The sequence below is a fragment of the Thunnus albacares genome, chromosome 5, assembly GCF_914725855.1.
Source record: "Thunnus albacares chromosome 5, fThuAlb1.1, whole genome shotgun sequence".
Taxonomy (NCBI): domain Eukaryota; kingdom Metazoa; phylum Chordata; class Actinopteri; order Scombriformes; family Scombridae; genus Thunnus; species Thunnus albacares.
Genome location: NC_058110.1, coordinates 19,274,171 through 19,297,699, shown reverse-complemented (window position 1 = coordinate 19,297,699; position 23,529 = coordinate 19,274,171). Strand labels below are relative to the sequence as shown.

At 38.6% G+C, this 23,529-nt stretch overlaps 1 protein-coding gene across 1 annotated transcript; it reads left to right on the top strand.

Annotated features, from left to right (window-relative positions):
- The first annotated feature begins 254 nt into the window (after window positions 1-254).
- On the top strand, window positions 255-16,109 carry kcna10a (potassium voltage-gated channel, shaker-related subfamily, member 10a). The gene is made up of 2 exons (XM_044351633.1): window positions 255-519; window positions 13,554-16,109. Exon 2 carries the CDS (start codon window positions 13,732-13,734, stop codon window positions 15,475-15,477), a length of 1,746 nt encoding a protein of 581 aa, XP_044207568.1. The 5' UTR covers window positions 255-519; window positions 13,554-13,731; the 3' UTR covers window positions 15,478-16,109.
- The last annotated feature ends 7,420 nt before the right edge of the window (window positions 16,110-23,529 follow it).

Below are 23,529 nucleotides of genomic sequence, written 5' to 3'. Positions count from 1 at the left end.
TCTTGAAAAAAAGTGAACCTTTCCTTTAAGGATTTTGTTGTGATAAAAACGGTTCCTTGCTTCATTCAGCATTGGGATTAGAAATGAGAAGAGAAAGTGATCATAACTGACGGTGGTGCAGTCAAGAGAGCATAAGGCAGCCGGCAGAGGTTAGAAAACAACCCTTTTTAATCTTCTAAGTCTCTCTCTCTCTCTCTCTCTCTCTCTCTCTCTCTCTCTGTCCCTCCCCTCGAGATAAAGCGACACAGCTTTTGGTTTGAGTACGAAGAAAAACAGGGATTTTGCAAGCAGGGAATTGGCCAAATTAAACGTAATCATGCTCTTGTTATATCACTCTCACATCTGGCCCCGGGGTGACCTCCACCGTGCCTGCTGTCGGTGTGGTCAGCACCGGGGTGACGGGATGCGCGCTGTGGTCAGTCGATCCAGTGCGCACTAACCATGCCTCCGGCACGGCCCGGAGCGCCAAACTTTCACCAGCAACGTCCGGAAGTTTGTGGGATCGTGACGGAAATGAAGGTAGGCTACTTTCCTCTCCTTAAACAGTGTGTTTCAACAAGTGCTTCAACTCGGTTTCTGTGAGATCGTTTCAGTTCAACCAGCTGTTGCACAGTCGCGCTGCAGGAGCGGCGTTACTGTGTGTCGCTGGATCAACTGAGAAATCACAGCTTTCATCTAAATATTTCTAAATAAAGCTAGGAATGGAAAACTTGACGTTAAGGCAAACAGAATAACAGGAAGGGCCTGTAATCTCTCCATACTATATGTTTTTTCACTGAATGTATAAAAAGTTGTTTCTGAAACTGTGTAAATGTCAACATTTCTCAAGTGATATTTTGTTTTCTCTCTATGTAGAGTTTGGGAATATTATTTCAGCACTCTTTAGGACCATTCTGTCTTGTGATGTACATTTTCTAATTTTCCAGTTATTGTCAAAGATGTTCAGGATTTAGGAAAGTCAGCACCTCTTTGATTTTTCTTGCATTATGAGTATAAACAGCTATTATTGCTATGATATTTAATGACTTAATGTAAAATCTTAATCTGCAAAGAAAGCCGTAAATACAGCTGGCACAAAAATGTAATGAAGTAAAAAGAAGGATGTTTACTGTAACTTTGAAATGTATGAAATGGAAACCTTCAGGTGAAAAGTGTCACTTATTATTTCCAACATCTGGCCAGAGGTGATAACATGCCTCTGCAGCATTATATTGCTCTTTTGTCAATGTGTAATTTTTTTTCCCGTGTATGAAAAAAGGTGTGAGGTAGAGATACCGATCACCTGAGTAATTCCACCACCATTTTATGCACTGTTGCTGTTTGCGTTGGCCTCTGTCTCATGCAGGGTTACATGCTGCCATTGAAGTTCAAACTATAATTTATCTCTAAGCAAACTTTCTTTCAAGTACTTGGTGACTAACAATGGTTCAGTCTACACTGTTCCTGCCATCATGCAGGAGACAAAATGAGCTTTGGGGCAACCTGAATGCCTGATTTGAGATTCCTTGAATATTTAAGCGTCTCATTCATTTTCCCCAGAACTCCTCAAATCTCCACCGCACCTCCATCCTCCATCCACCTGTTGTGGTATTTATAGCACACTATGGAGCAAAGATTTTGTTTTAAGGATAAGATGTTTAACTATCTTTAAATACAGTATGTGAAACAATTGTGAATGAATTTACCCTTTTTCTTATTTACCTTAACATCAGCAGTTACATTTTTCACAAGCTGGTAAACAAAAAGTTGTAGACTTGTTGCAATGAGTCCATGCTGTCCAAGCTGTTGTTGAGAGAGAGAAAGAAAGTCTGTAGGGGTCAAAAGGGGTACACAGCGTGTCATATGGTTGTTTTAACAGCAGATGTGGTGATTCACTCAATATGCATGGTGTATTTTGGCATCTGTGTTTGCGTGCGTGCATGCATGCGTGCGTGTGTGCTTGTTTGTACGGCACCTGAGATTAGTGATATGTAATAGAGAGTCAGACCAGATGGCCGTATTTTGGCACAAAAGTCTGGCACAAAAAAGGGTTTCTAAAACATAATGCAATATTTCTGTAAATGAGACAGGCTTAATCCCCACTATGGAGGAAGAATGCTGGGGTGGGGTGAGAGGAAATAGAGGTCATGCATGTATTTCATTGCTCTTGGGGTAAAATTAAGGACAGTATTTAACATTTTGGCTCTGTTTTGTGAGGAAATAACCTGTTAGTACGTTGTGATAGGTGATAGTCATTCAGATTTCAATGAAGTTTAGTTACATGAAGAGACATTTATATGAATGCTTGTAAGGGAAGGTAATGCAGACATGGCACGATATTGCTTGTGGAACAATGGACGATGCTTGTCATCTGGCACACAAGTGTTCTTTGCAACAAGTTAAAGAAAAAAATCTGGAAATGGGAAGAGATAATAACATTTGTTCCTTTTTTCAGTTTCTCTTGTCTCAGGAAATATGAGAAACTATATATGGTAGGGAGATCACTTAGACTGACAGAACGAGTCATGATTTTTTCTCAGTCAGCTTTAGGAGTAATGGGATCCTATAGGAATATACTATTCTCTGCCAAAGTCAGAACAGGGTTGGTTATTTCACATTTCTAGATTTCTGTGGGGGTTTTTTTCCTGAAGTCTTCTCACTAGTTTGAAGTGGGTGTGGCTCAGTCAGAAAAAGGTGATATGTACTTACGTGCACCAGTAAAGATTTAGCAACTTTTAAACAGAATCTCGAAGAACGAATATTGCATGAATATTTTATGTGATCAAAAAATACTCCAATTTGTTCTCTGGGGTACTTGTTTAAGTGTATGACCTGGTGTGCTGTAAATTTGAACCTGCCGTTATCATGAAGAATCAAGTTGAAGCATGTACTATTTATGTACAACTATGCTTTGACAATGATTAGCCTCTGGCTGGATATCTGCGCGCGTGTCGGTGGGTGTGTAACACTTTCATCCTAAGGACAGACAGACCCATGCTGGCACATCAGTCTTTTTGTCAATCTCTGTGCCAGTAAGTGAGGATGTCCTTCTGTCAGAGTGTTGATTTGGCTTTTTTTTCATTTTTTTTTTCAGTATTCGATACTTCAAAAGCGGCACTGAAGCAAATAAATGTAACTACAAAGGTGACTACTTTACAGTAAATAGGCTTACTACCTCAGAGATTATCTGTGTTTTTCTTGAACCGGAACAGTAGGTTAAAGAGTATGTATACACTATCTATCTCTAGATGTTTATTTTAACCATTGCATAGTTCTGACTGAGAGGTAGGTGTGAATCTTAAGCACAGCATGCTAAATGCAGTATTTTGGGGACAGCCCGAATCTCTGTTCCGGTGGGTGGGCTTGAGATATTGACCTCAATAATACAGCTGTAAATCTTCTTAATCTGTTGATTTATTTCTCTGATTGAATGAAAAACAGACGTCTGTACCTGTTGGAAAGCCAGAGTATAATTGCCAACAGTTCTGTCAATATCTAAAGTAGGCCTACTGTATGTGCTGTTTTTAGATGCTCTACAGGAAGTTTATAATTTATTAGGAAGTGATTTTGGCTGCGTTTTGCTCGTGCTGTTGTTGCTGTAGTATGTGTGGGTTTTGTCAAAATGCCAAGGGAGGATTTGGGTCCCAGCTGCTGTGCGCAGGGACTTGGCCTGGAGCCTGCAGACACACCCATGTCAGCATCAGCAGCTTACATCTTATGAATGCCTTGCGGAGACCACATGTAGACCACAAATCTGCTCCACACAGACACATGGAGTAGGGATGGGTATGTGTAAAAAATGATATTTAGATGTTTTATAGCATTTTATCAAGAAACTCATATCAGCTGTCTTTAATTCAGAGTGATGTGGTTGTGTCATCCAAAATGATGTACTGGTGTCCCTGAATTCTTGATATAACTAGTCACTATGGTAATAATCAATCCACAGTTTCCCTTAGAATAATCTTCTTTAATCAATGCTAACACAGCAAGGTGCACAACACAAAACACCCAACTTCCCTCTCTTGGTATTCACATCACACTCCTTTTTACACTCACAACTTTCCTCCATATGACTTCATTTTGAGCTAAAATTAATGGTTCAGGTTGAATGTTACAGATCTACAATAATTTCAACAGAATTAGAGGTGATGGTGAAAAAACTACTGAATTAATAATGATAAACATTTAATTCTGCAACCCTAAAAATCCAAAATAATAATGAGGATTTTTTTTCCAGCTAAAATATGTAATATACAGCAATGAATTTTATAGTATAACAACATGAATTAGTGAAGTTAACCTGAATAATTGAGGTAAAACAAGTTGCCATGTAACCAATGTTGCAAAAACAATAATACTCTCATTCACAGCATCCACAAATAAAAATCATTACACACACACATACACGTTCATACTCTGTACAAACGTACAGGATAGTGTGCATCATTTTACTGCCACTGAAGATCATTATGAGTCTATTTTGCATCTATTTTTAGCTTAATGAGAAGCAGCGTTTGGCTCTGGTTTTGAGACCTCCATTGCCAAATGGACATTTGTAATTTATCATTTTCATGAGTGATTTAAAAGCTCGAAATGCTTGATAATTTAAAATATATTCTAAATTTCCATCTGTAATACTGTCTGAAATTGTTTGTAATGCTAATATGTATTATTATTATTATTATTATTATTATTATTATTATTATTATTATTATTATTATTATTATTATTATTATTATTATTATTATTATTATTATTATTATTATTAATATATTGCTATTTAATTGTATGTGCTTGTAAATGTAAGGCAACGCAAGTTTATTTGTATAGCACATTTCAACATCAAGGCAATTTAAAGTGTTTAACATAGAGCATAAAAGGCATCAATTAAAAAGTGTTAAATTTTGAAATAAAACAGAAGCTAAAATAGAATCAGACAGATAAAACAGGAGAATAAAAGTTACAGTGCAGTGTAAGATATTAACCTTCAAATTTGGTTTAATTAAAGGCAGCAGCAAACAGAAAAGTCTTCAGCTGTGATTTAAAAGAACTGAGAGTTGCAACAGACCTGCAGTTTTCTGGGAGTTTGTTCCAGATACGTGGAGCATAAAAACTGAATACTGCTTCTGCATGTTTTGTTTTGACCTGTCCCAGTCGACCTGAGAGGTCTGGATGGTTCATAATGTAGCAGCAGATCAGAAATGTATTTCAGCCCTAAACCATTCGGTGCTTTATAGCCCACGGTAGTATTTCGAAATCAATTCTTTGACAGACAGGAAGCCAGTGTAAAGATCTGAGAACTGGAATGATATGATCCACTTTCTTAGTCTTAGTGAGGACTCGAGCAGCAGCGTTCTGCATCAGCTGCAGCTGTCTGATCGATTTTTTTAGGGAGACCTGTGAAGACAGCGTTACAGTAGTCAAGTCTACTGAAGATAAATGCATGAACAAGTTTTTCCAAATCCTGCTGAGACATAAATCCTTTAATTCTTGATATATTCTTCAGGTGATAGTAGGCTGACTTTTTAATTGTCTTAATGTGGCTGTTGAAATTCAGGTCTAAGTCCAAGACTTCTGGCTTGGTTTGTGGTTTTTAACATTATTGATTGAAGCTGAGTGCTGACTTTTAATCGCTCTTCCTTGGCTCCAAAACAATTACTTCAGTTTTATCTTTGTTTGACTGAAGAAAATTCTGGCACATCCAATCGTTGATTTGTTCAGTGCACTTATTCAGTGCTTGTATTGGACCACAGTCCCCTGGTGATAAGGTCATGTAAATTTGTGTGTCATCTGCATTACTGTGGTAACATATTTTATTGTTTTCCATAATCTGAGCCAGTGGGTGCATGTAGATGTTGAACATGTATGACTGCAGGAAGTGCAGTAGTATGACGAGTGTGGCACCTGGTACCACCACCACAACAGGGCCCTAGGTCGCTAGCAAGACCCTTCTCTTCTGTAGTTCCCCGCTGGTGGAACGAGTTACCAAACTCCATCTGATCCGCCGAGTCCCTCTTAATCTTTAAGTAAAGACTAAAAACCTAGCTCTTTCGTGAACGCCTCCGCACTTGATGGACTGAAAAAATAAAATAAAATCTGTTTCTATGAAATTGTAAATTGTAATTGTTAATTGAGTATGAATCTTTCCCTAACTTTAACCAAGTTATTTTGGTGGCTTAACCATAATTTAAATTTTCACTCACAGGCATAGCAGTTGTAAGATATTAACAGTGAACATTTTGTATGTTCAGTTTGCACCTTCTGTCTCATACATTAGAGAAAAATATGACTCAGGCAGCATTATGTTTCTCCCCTGTGTGTGTGTGTATATATATATATATATATATATAAATATATGTATGTGAGTGTGTGTGATACTTTTGTGTTTGTGTGCCTATCTGTGATGGCTCGCAAGTATCTGTGTTGATCCAACGGAAGAGATCCCTCGGCTTATGGCACTGAGCTGCCCAGCCTGCATTAATCTGCTTAATAGGGTCAAAACTCTGGTCCAAAAATATCAGCTTCACCAACCAATGCCTTCACACAGACAAAGACCCCCCACATCACCAAATTACAGGAGCATAACAAAGGGTCCAATATACAAGGTCAACCATACTGTATGTACTGTACACCATGAAGTGAGAATGCCTCCCAAGGTTCTCTACACAGAGTGAAAAGTTAACCATAATGCCTGCACGCTTGTGTAAGCGCACTTAGCAGATACACCAACTGTGCTCAGCCACAAACATCTGGCACACTGCAGATTTATTCTTGTGATAATGAATATTATTCAGTAAAGTATGCTGAAATTAGGACTCCAGTATGTGATGAGGAGAGTGAACAGTCATTTAGACACAGACATTGTCTATTAAGCAGGAAGCATGAACAACTGCAGCAGAGCTTTACATAATAGTTAGAGCAAATTTACATAACAGTTTACCAGCATAGTATAGAGTTTATACAGTATGTAGTTTAGCACATTATTAGTATAGTACAGTACCATATACTATACCTCAAGACAGTACAGTGAAGGAAAAATGGCAGAAATAATAAATGAAAGGGCTAAAAGTCATGAAAACGTAAGAAGATTAAAGAACTAATGAACTAGAAGAATAAGAGGCAAACTGCTACCCATGTTTCCAGGTGACTAATTAGGATCAGCTGTGACAAAATCAGACCCGAGGTCCTCTAAGATTGAAATGTGGAATATTCACATGGATCAGCTGCAAGGAAAAGATCACATAAAACTTTAATGAAGCCTCAAGCCTGAGTGGAATTACTTAGGACACACATACACATGCACAAAGACAAAAACCTACTATAGCTAATGTCTGCTTCTAAACCATAGTAGTAGGTTTGGGAGACGTAATAGCTGTAATAAACTGTGTTTGTCTCAAGTTTGACCTCTATAGCTTTAAAAACCTTCTGCAGTATGTCTTGAAAGGTCTGACATCAGCAATCAAGTTCCTCCTCAAACAAACAAAATGGACCTAATGTGTTGTCAGTGGGGAGGGGACATAAATGTGACATGATTCAAATAAATGTGCATTAATATATGTTTATACATTTGCACAAGAGTGCAAAAGTAGATCAGTCTTCACACTATGCTTCTAAACTGACTGGTAATGTAAGTTTTTGGTGAATGCTTTTCATTTTCCAAACTTTGTCTAAATGTGGAAACACTGTAAATCCTCTGTTGTATTAATCAAATCAGAAAAGCTTAATACTAAATGTTATGAGGACTTATGATATGTGTACGTTAAAAATTGGATATTGGACATACATGCATTTCTTGCCAACCAGCTAGGAAGGGATTGGCTAGTAGTTAAGCTAGATCTGCCTGAACATCTGTTCATGTTTACACATGGTAAAGTCACAGGGGTTAGCTTACTAAAATGTACAGCATGCGATACCATATTTCTGATGCAGATTCCAATATTGTGTTTGTGTACATTAGAGCATCACATGTGGCAAGAGCTGTTATCTCATGGGTTTCTCCCACTATGATTCGCTGTGTATTAATAGAATAGCAAGAATAGATGGAGCACTATGGGTTGGCATGGGCCCCACACAACACCTCTGTTTTACGCTGTAAAACCACGAGTCAAGGTCACACTGCCGTCTTTCAAGCATTTAGCACTGCTACAGAGCACAGCTGCTGTTGTCTGGCAAACTCTTTATCTTAAATATCTAGTAATTATTCATTTTTCATTCCATTAATTTTTCCATTTTTTTAAAGCCCTGTTAATCCTAAAATCAATTCCTAACCCCCCAATGTGTTAAAACATTGTAATTTCAAATATAACACAGAACCTCAGATAGTCATGACATTATTTGAATGGAAAGAAGTCAAAAGAGCAATCTTAAATTTCAGTATGTAAACAAATAGCATAGTTGATTTGATTGTGATTCAATTTTTAATATATAAAATATTATATATATATATATATATTTATATACAAAACTGTTTGCTTAGGGTTTAAGCACATATCTGCATATGTAATCCACACTGGCTTATCTTTTAATTCATGAGACTAAAAGCTCGTTCAGTGTTTTATATCAATGTACAACATTTGTCAGTGTGTATTGTTTTTGTTTGTGTTTGTTTGTTTGTTTGTTTTGATTTGGGTGGTTGGTTGTTTACTAGGGCAGGGGTGTTTTGTTTGTTTTTGTTTGTTTTTGGTTTTGTTTGTTTGATTGATTGGTTGTTGTATAGATTTTTGTTGTTTTTTGTGGGGAGGAAGTGTTTAAGCATTTGCAAGTATGTGTTAGTTTTGTTTTTGGTTTTTGTTTTTGTTTAATTGGTTGGTTGTATAGATTTTTTGCTGTTGTTTTTTGGGGGGAATGTTTGAGCATTTGCATATTCACATTCAGTAGATATATTGTATACAGTACAGTAGATATACTGTATGTGAATATGTTGGTGACTGGTTCTCATGATGACCCTACTTAGGCTGAAATGCACAAAACTGATATCCTTGCATGAGTACTTTAAATTTAGTCACAAATCAAACTGAAGAACATAAAACAGGATTTAAGTCATCTCACAATTACACAAATATGAATGGAAACAGAATAAGACATGTTGATTAATCAGCGTTGACAAGGTGTTGTTCATACATGCTCTTGAAATTATATGAATAGAGTGACAGCTTCCTTACATGCCTGTGCGTACAAATATGTTTTACAGTGTGAGGAGGTATGGCTGGGTGTGTCTTGAGTGTCAATCTGTGGAATGTGACATAAGACCATTTGTAACCCCTGCGGGAGCCAAAGAATACCTAACCCTAACCCTTCAAGAGTTTAAATTTCATTTTTGTTTCCTGCTAATGATGGAAGATATTTGACTGTAGAAGGTGAGAGATGGAGTTTTCATAATTTAGACTGTATTTCATTAATAATGCTTGTTCTCTACCTGCACAGTTTAAAGTTTACAGTTAAAGAAAGTGAAGTACAGAGTTCAAGGAGGTGATAATATCGGATTTTACTGAGTTGAAAGTGAAAGTGGAAATCTGTGTGGAGTGAGGAAGGAAGCTTTGGATCCTCTGTCAATGTTGCTCTCGTTCAACATGTTAATGGATTTGTTAAACATCCATTATTTATGGTGATACCGTAAATAAGACAGATATGGAGACGGCCTATCACTGTGTGAGTATGTGTGTATGTGTGCTTGTGTGTGTGTAGGGTGAGTGAGTCAAGCATGAAGAGATCTGAGGATGTAATCACACCGTTCTAGTCTAGGAGGCCATGAGCACATCACCCGAGAGCTTATTGCACTTATGTTTAAACACACACACACATACAGATACGTACACTTATATACAGACACACACAAACACACACACACACACACACACACACACACACACACAATTGCTTGCAAACAATAATAACAATAAGATATACCTAAGTGAAGCAATCTTGAACAAGTTGTTTGTGTTTCTGCATGCTTGTTTGCATGTGTTTGTGTGTGTTTGTGTGTGCACATGTGGCCTTTGCCAAAGCTCTGGTTTCTACTCCAGCATAAGGTTACCCAGTGTAGTCTGTGATAGATTAGTCATTCTGATCCCAGTTGAGAAGGTAGAAGAAAGCTGCAGCAGTAGCAGAACCTGTGGAGGAACCTTTTCTCCCTCTCCTGTTTTTGCTATTTTACACATACAGCGTATTGTACACACATGGTCTGTAGAGCTTTTGCTAAGGAAGGTAAGCTGTGTTTGTGTTGCTGTTTGGCGCTCTTTTTGTGAACCTGTCTGAGTAGTTTATAGTTCCCATTTCCCATTTTCTTCTAGTGAGAGTGCAGAGCAGCTTTTGCATTGCAGCTTATGAAATTATATGATTAAAATAGAGAGCGTATTTCATATGTCTCAATCTCACTCAGAGGACATATCACTCAGCAGATCTTGCCCCCGCTGTAATTAAAGGTAAATAGCTGAATCAGTGTGTCCATCTGTTTTGGAAACCATTTGTCTTTTTGGGCAGTCACAGCAGTCACTTTCCATTACTTTCAGAGACAGACATTTAGGAGTTGGCAAATCTTTCTGTTGCATCAAGTAAAATTAAATATTGATGCCATATTGAATTATTGAAAAAAAACATTAGGAACTGGTCAAGCAGAGCAATATCACGGGCTAATTGTATAAGTATTGATCTACTGTTACAGCAGGACTGTTGTAACAGTAGATCAGGGTGTGCTGGTTTGCAGCTTCTATTTTAGGATCATGAAAAAGTTCTGGTTGCTCAAAGGGTCAAATAATGAGGAGAGGAGAAAGGAGAGGAGGAGGGGAGGAGAGTTCTTGAGGGTTTGATTTGATTTGGTCTTTATCATATAATTTATTATGTAATTTTATCTTATTTTTACAATCCTTTAAGTCTTACTTCTTCTGTTTCTGACTTGTTCTCATTAGACATCTTTACCAGTTTCAAATTAGCCCTCTTCCAGTATGCACAGTCTGTCACAGTTTTTGCTTCTTTTACCCACTCATCGTCATCTGTTTCTTCTGCTCTTGATTAGCCGCCCCTCTTCTTTTGTCAGGGCTGCTCTCTCATCATCCTGTCTATCCATCCACCCACCTATCAACTCCCATTCTATCTCATTGTCACTTTCCTTCTTTTGCATTCTGTCCTCATCCCACCCCGTCCTTCCTCCCACATCCGTCTTCCCAACAATTTTCATGTCATCCTCCTTATTCACTCAGCTGGTCCATCTTGTTCTTTCTCTCTCTCTCGGTCTCTCTCTCTCTGTCTCTCTCTCTATTTCCCAGCAGGATTGGTATCACTGGCACTGGTTTTAGGAGGTGACTCATCTCTGGAGTCTTTAATTAAACATCTGCAGGCATCAGCACTCGGTCACACACATACACACATGTACAGTATAAGCACACACACAGCATTCAGACAAACACATGCACACTTCACAGATAAGTTACTATTTGTTTTGATGTTTATGCCGATGAAAAGTAGTGGGTAAATTTAAATGCAGACACAAACAGGAAAACAGGAACAGTGACTTAAACAGTAACAGTAACAGTAGACTTAAATGGCACAGTGCAGTTCAAATGAGAGCCCTGGTGTCTGGAGGAAGTGAGGCCCATGCTATCATTCCACAGCCAGTTAATTATGCACTAATGTATGCACAGTCCCAGTTACCCTGCACCATCTTCTCCTCCTACAACCTTCATTGGGGTCATTACAAAGATATACAGGGTGTGTACCTCAACTCCCTTTCCCATGAGAAGGTGTTATGTATATGTTCATGTAAGAAAGAGAAAGGAAGACAAATAATGTGTGTATGATAATAAGAGAGCTTGGGGTTAGGTTTTATAATTCGGGCACAAACCCTAAAAAATATAATTAGTTGTAGCCAAATACACAGATCAGCCAGAACATCAAAACCACCTGCATAATAATGTGTAGGTCTTCCTCATGCCACCAAAACAGCTCTGACCCATCAATGCGTGGACTCCACAAGACCTCTGAAGGTGTCCTCTGGTATCTGGCACTAAGACGTTAGCAGCAGATCCTTTAAGTCCTGTAAGTTGCAAGGTGGGGCCGCCATGGATCGGAATTATTTTTCAGCACATCCCACAGATTCTTGATCGGACTGAGATCAGGGGAATTTGGAGGCCAAGGCAACACCTTGAACTCTTTGTCATGTTTCTCAAACCATTCCTGAACAATTTTTGCAATGTGGCAGGGTGCTTTGTCCTGCTGAAAGAGGCCACTGCCATTAGGGGATACCATTGCCATGAAGGGGTGAACTTGGTCTGCAATAATGTTTAGGTAGGTGATACGTGTCAAAGTAACATCCAAATGAATGCCAGGACCCAAGGTTTCCCAGCAAAACATTGCCCAGAGCATCACACTGCCACCACCAGCTTGCCTTCTTCCCATAGTGCATCCTGGTGCCATCTCTTCCCCAAGTAAAGGACGCACATGCACCTGACCGCCCACATGATGTAAAAGAAAACATGATTCATCAGACCAAGCCACCTTCTTCCATTGTTCCATGGTCCAGTTCTGACGCTCACACCCCCATTATAGGCGCTTTTGGCAGTGGACAGGGGTCAGCAGGAGCACTCTGACCAGTCTGCAGCTACACAGCCCCATATGCAGCTGCGAAGTACTGTGTTCTGACACCTGTCTATCATTGCCAGCATTAACTTTTTCAGCAATTTGTGCTACAGTAGCTCCTCTGTGGGATCAGACCAGATGGGCTAGCCTTCACTTCCCACGTGCATCAGTGAGCCTTGTGTGCCCATGACCCTGTCACCAGGTACTGGTTGTCCTTCCTTGGACCACTTTTGGTAGGTACTGACAACTGCATACCGGGAAGTCCCAACAAGACCTGCCGTTTTGGAGATGCTCTGACCCAGTCATCTAGCCATCACAATTTGGCCCTTGTCAAAGTCGTTCAGATCCTTACGCTTGCCCATTTTTCCTGCCACCAACACATCAACTTCAAGAACTAACAGTTCACTTGCTGCCTAATATATCCTACCCCTTGACAGGTGCCGTTGTAATGAGATAATCACTGTTATTCACGTCACCTGTCAGTGGTTTTAATGTTGTGGCTGATCGGTATGTGTGAAAAATAATTTGAACAACCAGAAATATTTCAACATGTAACAAAAAAGCTACACTTACAAACAAATTAAAAATATATATTGTGTTTGTTGTCTCCTTTTTTCACAGGTACATGAATCATCACACTGTCTCCACAATAACAGACTGTCAAAAAAGTAGCAAGAAGATTACTTCTGTCTTTCTGTCAAAAAGAAGTGGAATCTCCTCCTGTTGTTAAAATCTTTTTTTGTTCTTTCTTTCCATCATTTTGCTGCCTTCCCCTCTTCCTCCACTTTCTCCCCCCATTTCTGTATCTCTCTCTCTCTCACCTCTCTTTCTCTCACTGCTGGTTTCCAAAGAGATAGGTATCTAAGACACAAGGAGTCACGATAGAACATGTGCTTTCAGACGTCATATTCTTGTCACTTGTTAATTAACACCAAACAAAGCCCTTAAGCATGCACTGTCAAAAACACACTGACTCTCTCTTTCTGTCTCTCATTCTACAGGTGTTGGAGGGGCAAAAAAATAGAGGCGGTTGTCACTTTGTCCTGTTACTGTAGGTTCTGCTGAAGACTGGATGCTCTGCTGCTGATTCTGACGACTGAGCCTCCCATCTGTCTGTCTCTGTGTGTGTGATTGTCTTATCCTGGGGTCCCACAGCTTTGCATTGGCTGAACTGCAGCCATGGAGGTGGCCCTGGTAGACTTTGAAAGCCTGGATGACCTTGATGGCAGCCTTGAGGATGAAATGGACACTGATGCTGATGAGACCACAGCTCTCACTGTGGACATGCCCCCAGAGCACAACAGCCCAGGCAGCAGCTACCGTCTGCAAATCCCTCAACCATCCTCTACGCCTTCCCACCACAGTCCCTCAGTGACCTCCTGCATTTGGGATTCCACCTCGTCTTTGCCCATTCCACAGATACATACACTGGGAGTACCACAGTCTCCAACAATGCCAACTCCAAGCAGACAGGGGCGCACTAGCTGTGCCAGTATGATCTCCAACTGGAAATTGCTGTTAAGAAGTGAGGGCACTAAGGAGAGTGAGATGATCTTCAGCCGGCTCACTAAGGAGTGCTGCGAGGATCTGTTTGTAGATAAACGAGGGCTGAATGATGGAGACCAGAAAGTCATTATTAACATTGCTGGTCTGCGTTTTGAGACACAGCTCAAAACATTGGACCAGTTTCCTGACACGCTGCTAGGAGACCCTTTTAAGAGGATGGACTACTTTGATCCCATGAGGAACGAGTATTTCTTTGATCGGAACCGACCCAGTTTTGACGGGATCTTGTATTACTACCAGTCAGGGGGTAAGATCAGACGTCCAGCTAATGTTCCCCTGGACGTGTTTGCAGATGAAATTCTGTTCTACGAGCTTGGAAACGAGGCCATGGAGCAGTTCAGAGAAGACGAGGGATTCATAAAGGATGTTGAGATCCCTCTACCTGATAATGATATCTATAGGCAATTCTGGCTGCTGTTTGAGTACCCAGAGAGCTCCAATGCGGCCCGGGGTGTAGCACTGGTGTCTGTTTTTGTAATTGTCATATCCATCATTATTTTCTGCATGGAAACACTGCCAGAATTCAGAGATGACACTGACACAATTGTGCCCACAGCAGTACAGCCTTTCAACCAATCCAGAGGCTACACTTCTGTGGCTCCACCTGGTGTACAGCCTACAACTTTCACTGATCCCTTCTTCATTGTTGAGACGGCCTGCATTGCGTGGTTCTTCTTTGAACTGTGTGTGCGATTTTTAGTCTGTCCTAGCAAAAAGGAATTTTTCCACAACCTCATGAACATCATTGACATTATATCCATCATCCCCTATTTTGTTACTGTGGTAACAGAATTGGTCACAACGCCTGAAGAGAACTCAGGACAGAACATGTCTTTGGCCATTCTGCGTATCATCCGTCTGGTCAGGGTGTTTCGTATATTCAAACTCTCGCGTCACTCCAAGGGACTACAGATCCTCGGACAGACTCTGAAGGCTAGCATGCGTGAGCTTGGCTTGCTCATCTTCTTCCTCTTCATCGGTGTCATCCTCTTCTCCAGTGCTATCTACTTTGCTGAAGTAGATGAGCCTAACACACAGTTTGTCAGCATACCTGATGGCTTCTGGTGGGCTGTTGTTACCATGACCACTGTAGGCTATGGGGACATGTGTCCAATTACCATGGGGGGTAAAATGGTGGGCACCTTGTGTGCTATTGCTGGTGTGCTGACCATTGCTTTGCCTGTTCCTGTCATTGTCTCCAATTTCAACTACTTCTACCACAGAGAGACAGAAGCAGAGGACAAGTTGCCCATGGCAGATGCTGTTGAACAAGCCATGAAGTCTGACACAGACACCAAACAGGGTAGCAACACCTCGCTGAATAAAGCCAATGGCATCTGGCAGACGGGCAAAGGGTAATAACTGTAGAAGAACAGTATTTAGGGAGTATTTTAGAAAGACTTTGCCACAAAGCAGGAAAGAAATATGAAAGAAAGGAATATAGAGGAAACTGTTTTGATTTTGATCTAATGGGATCAATGAGATATTCCATTTGTGAAAAATGTGTTTTATAATGATATACAAGATGTACCATACTTACCTCTTTTGTGTCTAATATGAAAACGACTCAGTGAAGATAATGGACAGAATCCACTACATTCATGTTCAGGATTTGTATGTCAACATATTTTAAATTTACTTTGGTTTAAGAATTTTAGTCGCATAGAAAGAGAATAACATCCTTTATTGTTATATTTCAGCAATATATATGTTTAAAAGATTATAATTATAATTTGGTTTCATTGTTTGGCCATTAATCCTATTTCTTATAATATTTTACTCACCAGCTTCACAGTGGCAACCCTGTCTCGTAGAATTTTATGTTTATACACTACTAAATTGTTTTCCCAATCACATTGTGTTGGCAAACATGGATGGCGAGTGTACAAAATGTAGGATGTCGACACCAGTGTCCAGAATCCTGTGTTTGGTGTGTGGTTGAAGGGACTGCAGATGAAAATTAGCTGTAAGCTAACTCTGGTACAGTACATCAAATGTAAATGGTCCCTTACAAATAAAATAGATAAATAAATAAAAAATAGGCAACAAAGGCACTTTGGTTAAGGTTAGTGAAGATTGTGGTTTCAGTTAAATGATAATAATGATCTTTTTCTGATGTAAACAACTGCTGCCAGTGTCTAAAAGTAACCATAAAAAGGTTAATAATGCTGTACTACCATTGGATATTGTACTGCTAGATTGGAACAGAAATCAAAGTATAAGTTTTTTTTTTGCTGTCACAGTTTATTAATATATGAATATACAGTAATTTCTAGGAGACAGGGGTTCACTTTAGAGATTAAGGTGTTAAGGACTCTTAAAACAGCTCAGGGTCTCAGAAAGGTTTAAATAAATCAAGTCTGCAAAATCTGCAGTGCAGAACTTTTAAATATAAATGAACATGCATGCTCTATGGGCAAAGCATGCACACTAGAGACTTCTGCCGGCCAAGCGGCTAACTTCTAGTTAGCCCTCTGCTAATTTCAATGGTGATAAAATAATTGAATCGTGTGGCTCTTCTAGACTTTCCAAATGTTATCTGGCCAAATGAATTAAATTCTGATAGTGAAACAAGTCATTTTGCAGGAGTTGTGTGACACTCAAAAAAATGTATTCACTGTTTTACAGCCACACCAGTAGCAACAGAGTAGGCTACATGGAGCCCATGAGGTAAGCATGTGTCAATAGTGTTTTTTTAATAACTCTCACTGCCAGAGGGAGGAGACAAAAGTCCCACACTCCAACTTTAATGAAAAGTAAAGTCAAAAGTTAAATGTCATAACCCAAAATGTTCACATGATTATAATTGTCCACTGCATTGCAGAGCTATTTCCTGGTTCAGTTTAAAGGAATTACCTTTCTGCTGCTGGAATAGCTGACAAATCATTGTATTTGTACAATGGTTAATAGGTTATGGAAAGGTGAGTAACAGATCATGTAACTCTGTCTGTGCAACACACAGTTCCTACAAGTTTAACAAGGTTTCATGGCTCATCCTGTCTTTAGGTTATGTTTTGTTTTTTCTTTCCCATTTAGTTCTGAATTTTCTGTTTTATTTTGGTATCTAACTCTCCTCCCGTTTCAGATCCACTTCCTGCCCTTGTGTGTTTCCCACTCCTGTCTTCGTCATCATCCTTTAATGTCATCCACCTGTGTCTCTTTACCCTCACTTCTTTTGTGTATTTAGTCTGTGTGATCCCTGCTCCCTAAGCCAGTTCGTCTTAGCCTTTTTCCAGCATTATTATCCCAGTTATTGTCTTCTAGTGTTTTTGACCCCAGATCTGTTTTTTGACTCTGCCTTTGCCTAGCCCTTTTTGTCTTGTTGCCTTCTCTGACTGCCTGCCCATGTACCGAACCTGCCTAGTAAAGACTTTGTTTTGGAAACTGACTGTGTGAGTCATGCATTTGGGTCTAGCCCTGGTGCACCAGACACTCCTTGTCACAAGGTAACACTGGAGATGGCATTTATAGTGGACATTACCTTTCATCTTTCATCTTTAAAAACAGTGTCTAAGACACATGTTCTGTGGGTTCCAATAGATGCTACCACTGCCACAATGTGCAGGTAACTGTGCAAAATCATAACTGATAGGAGTAATGGCCAATCACATACAAGAGCAAGGTTGTTAAAAAAAATCATAAACACAAACTAAAAACACATAAAAATCCCAAACAAAATGTTCCTTTATGTGTCATGAATGAGTAACTTGTGTATAGTTTCTAGATTATCGCCCAGTTGTATTAATTTATTTAAAAAATGTATCGCATTTCTATTGTATTTATTCACTCTGTTTGATAAGTAGCATGGACAAGAATCCTCCACTATTGATAGCAATCTGACTCCACAGTATGTATTATAATAGAGTGCCTTAAATCATGCAATGTTGGGATACTTTTAATTTTGCCATACATAATTTTAATACCTGTATGTTTATCATGCATATGTGCTCGGTTTTTTTTGATTTCAGCTTGAATGTGGCTGAAAAAAAAGTTGTAACTTTTCTCCATTCAAGCCTTTTGTCTTTTTTTGTGAGCAGGTAACTCTGTATCTTATTTTAACAACAAAATTGAAGAGGAGTTTTTTGTTTTTCAAAATGCTGTCCCACAAAAAAACATTCTGACATAAAATACAATTGAACATGTCCAAAGTATAGGGGATCAAATCAGCATCAAAATTTGCATTTCATGTTATAAACATGATCAATTTTGTAAATTTGTGAATATCATATTAAGAAAGTAAACTTTTCAGTTACACGTAAAATCATGTAAAAACACTGAGAAAGTGAGACAAAGAAGATAGAAGCCAAAGACAATTGCTGAATAAAGGGAATAAAGGGAACTGTTACAGGGTCATGGGACATTGGGCCAAAATGTCCTATGCCCCATCTTATTTTGCAGGAGTAAATGTTAATTATGCTGTATCAGTGTAATGTATTAGTATTTCTTTTATAACATGTTTAAAAGAAATCTTGGAAAGTGACGTGTTAATTCAGATCCAGGAATATGCTATAATATTATCTCAAAATAGCTTTAGACTCATGTAATGTTTGTCTGGATTTCTGGTGCAGCATAATGATGAAACTGGGATTATATGTATGTGTTTTCTGTGTTTGACAATCAGTTTCATGGTGATGATGATTATGGTAATGAAGTCAGTTGTTATGATATAGTCAGACCCTCATTGGGAAAGTCACTGTTGTACAAGTTCAGAGGTAGATTGGCCTGAAGTGATTACCTGCGTCATCATAGCTACAGCAGGCTGGGGTTTATTACACCAATAAGACCAGTACACTGTATTTGTATTTGTACGTATGATAACATTTCAGTATATGATTTACTGTAATGTAGATGCAATATATTCTGGGATTTTACATGATGTCTCCTCATTTTTTTTGTGCTCTGATGTGTTTATAGAACTGTGTGTGTGTGTGTGTGTGTGTGTGTGTGTGTGTGTGTGTGTGTGTGTGTGTGCTCGTGAGAGAAACAGAGTTAGCGTTCTTTTGTTTTCTCCTTATCTCAATCAGTGTTTCCTCTTGTTATATACGATTTCATCATTAGTTTCAGTAACCTGTCTCTGCTTTCACTGTAATGTTAGTGCCCACCACCCCCTCCACACACACACACACACACACACACACACACACACACACACACACACACACACACACCAAGATAAAGGTCACATCAACAAGACAAGTAGGGCAGTGTAGCAACCGTATCACTGGAAGTCATCCAGATAACAACAGGATGCCAGTCTCTGGTTGACCTGGAGCAATCTGTTAGCCATTGATGCTAGGTTGCTTTCACCTGATACCCTTCTCACTGGACTCACCTCAACACCTTGTCTCAGACTGAGGAAGGCTCCTGCCAGCTAAACAGATGGATATAGTAAATGCGGCGCATCTCTTTCACTCAAAGCAATAATCTGTGGCAGGAGAACAAAATTATAAGACATCACTTCCCCATTTTATATATCATATAAAATACATCTCACAGTCAGCAACAGGGATTTAAAAAAAAGCATTTTCCACTTTCTCCAAGTGGGGTGTCCTGATTTCTTTATACCAAGCACCAATAAAAATGTTTTATGTATATTGATAGTAGGTTGCCAGATATGATACATTCAGAGAAGTGATCAGAGCACTAACAAGATGGCATCTCATGACAGCAGGGAATTGCTTGTTGCAAATATATAATATATTCATATTGTTAATGTGCATAGATTTTTTAAAACAGCTAATAAAAGAAAATAAATCATAAGAGTACACCATCATAATGTGAACACATATCAGGTAGCATCAGGGTTTTTTTAATTTATATTTAGCATTTTTTAATGAAATCCTTCATATTCCCAAAGCCAAGCGATAAGGTTTGGGTGCACTTCACTTACAAATACTTTTTTTTCAATGAAAGTCTGTATATGTATCAGAAGTTAACAGTAGCCCCGAGAGACTTAAATAAATCTAAACATAGACAAAAAAGACTAAAAAAAAAATTAGCACAGAGGTGGTGTTAAGTCCTTCCCTAATTGCTCATGCAGAAGATATACATTACCCATGAGATTTGACTGTTCCAGACTCACAACACACAACAAAAACTAATATAACAACTTTTGATTTGCAAGATATGTCTAATTAGCAATGCAGATTAAGATGTATCACAGACAACTTTCAAGCTGATTTTTTTTGTGTGTCTCATCACAGCTGTTGTTTTATTATGCAGGGTTGGTTACAATAACACAAACACAGTGTTTCCAATATTTCAGACTCTCAGAATGATGCTGAAAGGTGCAGATGAGTATTATTTGACAACTCCTGCTCCCCAAATCATTGTCTGGTTGAAAGGAATCCTAGACGATGAATGGATGTATGATACAGACTATTACTACAGGACCGTAAAAAAAAGAGGGACATCCAAGGACAAAGAGTGAAAACAGAGCTGCCAATGGAAAAAGAGAAATGGGGGATGAACATTACTCGGGAGGAGATGGGAAAGGAGAGTTCACGCTACCTGGTCTCTGGTAATGGACTGTCAGCCACATAGATAAGTTACACACAGGTGTGGAAATAGGTTACGAGTGAAATAGAGCTCTGGCACACACATAAATCTGTTCCCACGCACACAAACACAAACACACAACGAATGGAAAGCAAATTAACTTTTTTATGTTTCAGCTGGTTCTTAGTACCATTGTTGAGTGTAAAATTTTCAAAAGCTTTATCCCTGAAGGCACTTATTTAATATTTGAATCTATAAAAGGCTGATTGGCTGATACACCATTCACTCAACATGATATTTAAATGGTCAGTGATAGTAGCAGATAGTCACAACACTCTCCAGAGACATGCTACAGAAACAAAAAGTTTTCATTAAAATATTATAAGACTTTTTTTTTCAGATGCCAAGATGCCATATATACATGTTGACATATGTAGTCTCTTTACCCCATTTAGCATTGTTTTTATACCTCTCATTTAAACTGATGCATCATTACTCTGTGTTGGTCAGTGTTTAAACATTTAAAGACTTATTGCATACTTTGTTACTGTTAAACCAATTTACTAACACATTACACAGATTAAGGGAGTGTCTTCTCTAAAAAAAGAATCTTTGTCAGATGATGATCCAGGTTTTTAATCTTGCAATAACAGCTGAATTTTGAACAGAAACATGGTTAAGCCTAGTCATTTCCATGGATTCAAACTCATATTTGAAAATGATATACCCATCCAAAATGCTAAATCCAAATATCAGCCATCAAATCAGCCAGGATTAAAACAGCTTTTGATATTAATCCTAGTGTCTCTTTCTGGTGATTTATCAAGAATGTGTGTGCGTGCATGTGTTTGTGTGCACCCCATATTTTCATGGCACTGCCGGGTTTAAGCCACAGCCAGTCAATCCAACTGCATCCTTGGCAAGGTCGGGTAGGTCACTGAAATTGTATTCCAGTACAGTCACTAGATGCCACGTCAAAATTGTAATCAGTAATGTAATCCAAGGGATTATCCAAACTCAATAATAGATGTTATCAGATTACTTTCCATATTTGTTGTAGAAGTAAATAAGGTATTATATGTAGAATTATATCTTAAATTACAAAATCATAGAAAAATTGTATTTGTACAAACCAAAAATTATATCTATTGCTTTTAGGAGACATACAAGTCTATTTTGATGAAGTTTCTCAATCTCACTTCAAAACAATTACCCAAATAATCTTCTACTTTTTCAAAACAAAAAATATATAATCTATAATGATCTTTAATGTATAATGTAATCAGTCTGGTTTTATTTGTTTGTTTCTGAAGTGTGTGAAGTGGAAAACGTAAAGAGCATAGCACTTTAGTTTTTGGATTGAGGGTTTGTCTGTCATTTAACTTCAAGGGGCCTACACAACAATACACATACTCTCTAGGGAGCCAAAGTGTAACCAGAACCTCCAGGTTCTGTACCAGAAATAGGAAAACCTCATTTAAAATCATTAGCATTTGTAATAATGCAAGCAGCCTTAACCTTTCTCAACAGTATGTTATGTTGGTCACTCCATATGTTCATATAAGGATGGTCTTTTTTTTATTTATTTATTTTTTAAGATCCAATATCATTGTCGCAGCAGCCTTTAACAAACCCCATTTCCCATTTTAGACCATCACAGATTAAATTTCACAGCTTTAAGACTGCAGAGATTACAGCTTAAGAGTTATAACATTTTATGTTTGTGAATACTACGGATATGAATGTTGAACCAAGTTACACTTACAGTTTTTTTAGCTGTAGCTGGGAGCTGTAGTTTTTTGTATGCTAAAAAAAGTGATTGTTTAACTTAAAATTGCAAAGGTTTCACCTTCTAAAAGTAAGTGCTGTAGTAGATGCGAGTTGGTCCTAGAATATGAAAAGAAACACACTTAAACATTTGTTTAAGAAAGACCAAAGCTGAATGAGAGACTGCATTGAGCTACAGAGGTTTGTGGAACAGGGGCCAGCCCAGACGTGACATCATGGCTTTGCGTCTTTGTATCCTCCACTGTGCTATATATGGTCACAAAACTCCTACACATATTTAAAAAAACAGGAATGCATCTGAATTTAAAGACATAATAAGATTGAGTGCAACAGCCATCCACAGGAGTGTGGATCACACTCATGCAGGTGCAAAAATTTTCGTGACTGACTCAGGAAGATTCCAGCCTTTTTTTTAGCCAAACACCCATGATCGTGTTTGTGTAGGTGACAGCAGGAGTGTTATTTTTGCATGCAGTATTTGAAGTTAATCTGCTGGGGTGACATAAGATTAAACTGCTTGGGCTTCCAAAGGCCCACACACACATAAACCGACACACACAACTAAGAAATATATACTTTCACACATTTACTCATTACATAAATACAGATTTGGGCCAAATCAGGATTCTTCTGCTCTTCCTTACAGTGCCTACCTTTCCACTTCAGCTGAAGTATATTTTCTCTATGTCCACACTTTTGTTATTCAAGTGCAAATTAACTAAACTACATTGTTAACTTAAAAAAAAAAAAAGAAAATGTATAAAGCGTGTGAGTTTGTGTGATCAAAGGGCTGAAATAGCACAGTGGAAGATCCCTGTTGAGCGCTTAAAGATGCATGAGAGTTCTCCATCATTAACGAGATGCTTTGATGGAAAGTTCCACGATGGAGTGAGAGATATGGGAGGCGAGTGAGAAGACAGACAGAGGAGGGCACAATAGGCATAGAATGGAGGGAGAGTTTGTGTGACACACAGAAAAGAACTGGCACAGTGTTTATTTCTGTTCAAGCTGTATGTGCATGTGTGTGCGTGTGTGTGTGTGTGTGTCTGTTATTCACTCTTTTGCATCTTCATCTATAATTAACTGTCTGGTGATAATAGCCTACTGTCATACAGACAGTACTGG

What these genes read in the sequence shown, in the direction of transcription:
- kcna10a (XM_044351633.1), top strand. Translation starts at nt 13,732, where the DNA reads ATGGAGGTGGCCCTGGTAGACTTTGAAAGCCTGGATGACCTTGATGGC.